The 5,520-nt window shown below is 29.0% G+C and overlaps 1 protein-coding gene across 2 annotated transcripts in view; it reads right to left on the bottom strand.

The window, feature by feature from the left end:
• Nucleotides 1–4,039, bottom strand: part of LOC145058625 (Transmembrane amino acid transporter family protein) — a 10,260-nt gene extending 6,221 nt beyond the window's left edge. The window contains exons 1-2 of one of the 2 annotated variants that reach the window (XM_079006510.1): nt 3,748–4,039; nt 2,104–2,334 (exon numbers count right to left, since the gene is read on the bottom strand). In XM_079006510.1, coding sequence (XP_078862636.1) covers nt 2,104–2,334; nt 3,748–3,895 — 379 coding nt within the window. In that variant the 5' untranslated portion in view covers nt 3,896–4,039. The remainder of the gene's footprint in view (nt 1–2,103; nt 2,335–3,747) is intronic. The other variant, XM_079006511.1, reaches the window with a different exon arrangement.
• Nucleotides 4,040–5,520: the final 1,481 nt, after the last annotated feature.

Below are 5,520 nucleotides of genomic sequence, written 5' to 3'. Positions count from 1 at the left end.
TTTATCCTATAAAAAATTAATTATACCAAAAATTTTCAATTTTTTATCCTCGTTAATTAACATCAACATTGATTAAAAAACATCGATCAGTTCTGATTCACAGTGTGAATCTGAATTATAAATATTTCAATTTTAACATTCACAATATAAGTCCGAGTTACTATTATTCACATTGTGAATCTATTCAGAGTCACAATGTGAATCTAGGTAAATTCACATTCAGATTCGTAATGTGAATCTGAGCAGGATTCATAATGTGAATCTATACAAAAATTTTATTTTTTTATGTATCTATGTTTAAAGAGTACAATAAAATAAATATGAATTTTGATATATTTATTAAATTTTTTTGATTAAAAATGGTCTTTAACTTTTCAAAAAACAAAAAAATGAAATGAGTTTTTTTTTGAAAAATAAAATTGATTTTTTATATCAATATGGATTTCTATAGAAAAAGTACGTAAAATCATGAAAAAAAATATTATATTTGTTTTTTTTTTCGATAAAAAAATGGCCTAAAAAGAAATTAAATGAAAAAAGTAAGTATGATTTGTTTTAATTCGGTGTATGTGCATCAATTATAAAAGTCAACAACCTTTTTTATTTTTTTTTGCCGTTGATAGCTTTAAATTTTGACGTTTTAGATTGATTCTTTGATACAATTAATAACAGTTTTCTATTGAACTTATATATATATATATATATATATATATAGGAATGAGTTTTATGGAAAACAAATAATTAGGGCAACATCTACCGGAACCAATAATCAAATGACACGTGTCAATTTCTTTCTTCACAAGTAATGTATTGTGGAAGTGATGTGTTGTCATGTTTTCATTGGTTTAAATATGTGTTGCCCTAATCATTCATTTTCCATATAACTCTTCCCTATATATATATATATATATATATATATATATATATATATATATATATATATATATATATATATATATATATATATATATATATATATATATATATATATATATATATATATATATATAACAGTTGTTTTTCTTTAATACCTAACATGGGATGATGGTTTTAAGAAAACATATGCCAAAGTTTTACTTGATATATGTATAAGAAAGAAGTGTCCACACAAAATAACACCTAACGTGATATTCTTTTATTGTAGAAACCCTACTTAAAATTTCCTTTCTTTTTAAAATTTTTAATGATAGTTAAAGTCCATACTAATGGGCTTTGCAGGGTTTAAATGTGCTAATTGGATCGATTGTGATAAACTTGTAAAATATAATAATATTTTTTAAAGTCCATATTAAATTATTAATGGGCTTTGCAAGGTTTAAATGTGCTAATTGGATCAATCGTGATAAACTTGTAAAATGCATTATTATTATTATTTTTAAATAGCAAACATCGACCAGATGTGAAAGAGGATGTGTCATTTCTTATGAGAGAATAAAACGGAGTCTTCTAAATCATAAAACCAGTTTGACTCAATAAAAATATATATAGCCTAAATGGATCAACTGAAAATATGTAAATCAAAATTTCCATATAACCAACATCAACTCTATTAATTCTTTTTTAATATTTATTTATAACCAATAAATATTTAATAATTATAGGATAGATTTTCGAATGCTAAAGAATAAAAATAAATATGGTTTAATATTAATTAGTAACTATTTTTTTAATATTCATTAATAACCACAAAAATATTAAATAATTATGGGATAAATTTTAGAAACGTAAGAATAATGATAAGATAAAGAAGAACTGTCTTCAAGGGTCCACCTTCTTTTAATAGGCTCAAAGATTTGACCACTAAAAATGTAGACGAAATGCTTTTTCTTCTTCTTTCCAAATTGGAATACATCACTTAATATAACAAGGAAAAAGGCATTACGGTTCTATTTTTGGTCACTCTTTAGTATAAGTAAATTAATGATATAAATTATTTCAACATGAGAAGAGAATCCGATTAACAACGACATATACTTTTATTATCAATTAATTGATGCATTCAAATAATTATCAAATAATTTCCCTTGTAAATACTCAAAAATCATATTATGAAATTCTTATTTAGTTATGTTAATTCTAAAATAAATAAAAGAAGGACGTTACCTAATATATCATATGCCATGTCACGAAACCGGAGGTGACGATTACCCAACTCAGCATGGTGTTCAAGGACAAGAGAAATGAGATTATATGAATAAAATGTCACAATTGCTCCGACCACTAAAGATATCACTCCGGCAGTCCATCCAAGTGATGCAAACGCAAACGGAAGACTCAACAATGGTGGTGCTACTATTGATGTTGTCAAATGAAAACCACTGTGCCACCATGACCCTGACATGTATCATATTATTGTTAAATGATTTATGCGTGTAAAAACATATGTATATGCATATATGTTGATATGTTGATATAGTTCTTGAGATCTTTATAAGAAAACCAAAATAGTGAGGCGACGAGTTTAAGAATTTGGAGAAGTTGATCCAAAATAATGTAAATTGAATTATCGTATAATATGACTTTTATTACAAACAAATATTTCTTTTGTTATTAATAATATGAAGAAATATTGTGTATTGTGGCAATGCAGATAAAAGATATAGTTTTATTTGTTTTTTTTTTTCTTTATAAAAAATAATGTTCTATTTTGGTCAAAAAAAATAGGTTGTTTGTAACAAACAATTAGGTAAGGTGTTTCAAAAACTTATCAATCTTTTTAAGTGAGTTGGGGTGTAAATCCAAAGCCAAAACAAGAGAAGATATTATTAGTTCCCTAACATTAAGTTTAACTAAAATCGTGATGGGTTTAGGCAAAATTTATGGACATAGCTTTTAAATTAATTAGGTCTCTAATTTTTAAAGAATTAACGGTTCAACTTATTGTCGGCTTATGATCCATCTCAATGTAAGTCGATTTTTAATTATCATTTGTTTGTCTTTTGTCATGTTAAATATATATTTTGAAAGCTTCTATTTTTCTTTTTAATTATCCTTTTATTCATATAAAATGATCATAAATGTCTTAAAATATTATTATTTTTATTAGATACTTATCATTATAAACATTTTATATAGATATGAAAAATAAATATAAAAAATTATTCATTTTGAAATTATCAAAGATTCATAAATTCACCCATTAGATTATAGTCATTACCCTAATACATTTTATAATAAAATACTTTTATTATACCTAATATGATCATATGCCATGTCATATGAGTTTGTTAACTAACATGGACTCATACATAGATTCTACTCATAAATTTAAATTTTACTAATGAAAATTATTCTACTTCTTACACGTGACACATTAAAATCGAATAGATACACAGTGACGTGTATAGTCCTGAATCTTGGAGAAAGTGACTCACTCATCAGGATATTTCATAAATTAAAAAAAAAAAGATAAAATAAGTTTCTTTGATATGATCAGAGCAACTTCATATTTTTTCCAAAAAGAAAAAAGGACTTTGTGGTTTTCTTGAAAAAATATTTTGGTTTTGAAGAGGGTCAGAGATAATATGCTGCTTGGCTAACAACCCCTAAGATTAATTGTAGTATTAGTAATATAAAAGACCGAAAGAGCAAATTAAGTCCCTTTTCTGAGGGTGGTGATCATGAGTTAGAAAGATCATGAATCACGACAAGAAGAAGACGATTGTAAACATGAACTTTAAGATATTACTATCAGTTAAAAGATGGATTCAATACCAATAAGGTAATTAGTACTGAATGATGGCGTACCTTTGGATTTAAGAACAAATAGGGCACCGGCATCTAGTTGTTTGCCATGACGGTGGGTGGTAGTGGTGGCGGTGGAAAAGACTTGAGCTTCTTTGATGGTTTGTTCATGCACAGCTCCAATGGAGATTGTCGATCCAATTGAGGCCATGAGAGAGAGAGAGAGAGAGAGAGAGAGAGAGAGATGCGAGAATGGCGCCCTAAAGGGATGCTTTCTTTAATAGCAAACAAACAAACTAAGTGTCAATCTTCTCTTCTTAGTTTCTTGCCAACCATTCATGGAAGAAAGTTGTCAAACGTGCCTCTCATATCAAGCCTCTCATATCAAATAATTTAGAGGGTGTTTTTGGATTTTAATTTTTTCAAAAAATAAAAAGAAAAGCTAAAATGTGTTTGGGTAGTTCAAAAGATTTTTTGAAAATAACTTTTGGCAAGAAGAAAATAAGAAGCTTTTAAAAATCACAAAATCATGATTTTTTTTTTTTTTTTATTGTTTTACCTATAAAAGTTAAATCAAAAGTCTTTTTGTCAATCCAAACAAAATTTAAAGATCTTTTGCAAAAAGTCATTTTACAAAAAGTCATTTACAAGAAAGACTTTTGATGCTTAAAAGTAATCCCAAACACCCTTGTACTTTTGTTTACGATCACTTCTTACGTTAACGAAATTACATACATATTTCATAAGTAATGAATATAGTATATAAATTATAGATTCTATTTTTATTATATGTATCATATTTAATTGTAACATTCATAAAAATCATGATAAATTTAAACTTTTTAAACCAACCAAATTTCCAAATTGTTTACAAACATAATTTTCAAAAGCATTTCAACATCAGAGTTCCCAAAATCACAAGTGTAAAACATGGGGATGTGTATGCTCACGCCTTCGCATTTCCTCCGTCATTTGAAGTACTTGAAACATAACCTAAAACTGTAAGTCAACACTTAGTGAGTTGTTCCAAAATACCAACACATAACCAAATAACATATAAACAATAACATCATGCAATGAGTCCACAACTAAAAGACTGGATCACCCCTGAGCCCACAATATAAGTTTGGCTTGCCCTCGGGGTCTACAACTTATGTATGGCTTGCTCCTCGACTAGATCCGTCCTCGAACTGAATACCATCAACCCCTCAGTACGAGTCTAGCATACCACCGGGTCCTCAGCTCGTATCTGGAATGCTCATGAGCCCTCAGTATGAGTATGACATGCCCGAACCGACCCCTAGCTCATATCAGGAATGCTCCAGGGTTTGTTGGCTACCGTACGGAGCAGTACAGCCTCAACCCAACACAATATGTTGACATATACCAGCTAATACATATACATATAATCATGCAACAGAATCACAAGTAGTCCTACAGATATACCAGACTAGCATATCAATAATTAGCATAAACATGCATATCTATCCCATACTTATCATATTAGTGAATTATCAACCAATGGGCCGACCTTGGTGCCTTTGACCCGTAAGTACAGTGAGGAAAACTCACGTCGCAAACTAGACAAAAACTAATGAAGTCTCGGCTTCAAATCCCAGCTCTAACTGCCTCCTATTTCAACCAAATAACCAATCTCAGTCAAAAATTTTAAAATACCCAAAATACCCTTAAGGTCAAACTTGGTTAAAGTCAACCCTCCTTACGTCGTGGCCAGGCATTAGTCACGTCGTGACAGCGAACCCGATCTGATTCCCACTCGACTTGACCCGAACTGATCAACCCAGTCAAGTAACCCACCTGAGCTGGCATCACGAC

Source organism: Lactuca serriola, chromosome 6, assembly GCF_051521515.1.
Source record: "Lactuca serriola cultivar US96UC23 chromosome 6, Lser_US96UC23_V15, whole genome shotgun sequence".
Taxonomy (NCBI): Eukaryota; Viridiplantae; Streptophyta; class Magnoliopsida; order Asterales; family Asteraceae; genus Lactuca; species Lactuca serriola.
Note: the sequence above shows the minus strand (reverse complement) of the source record. Positions and strands in the feature narration are given on the sequence as shown.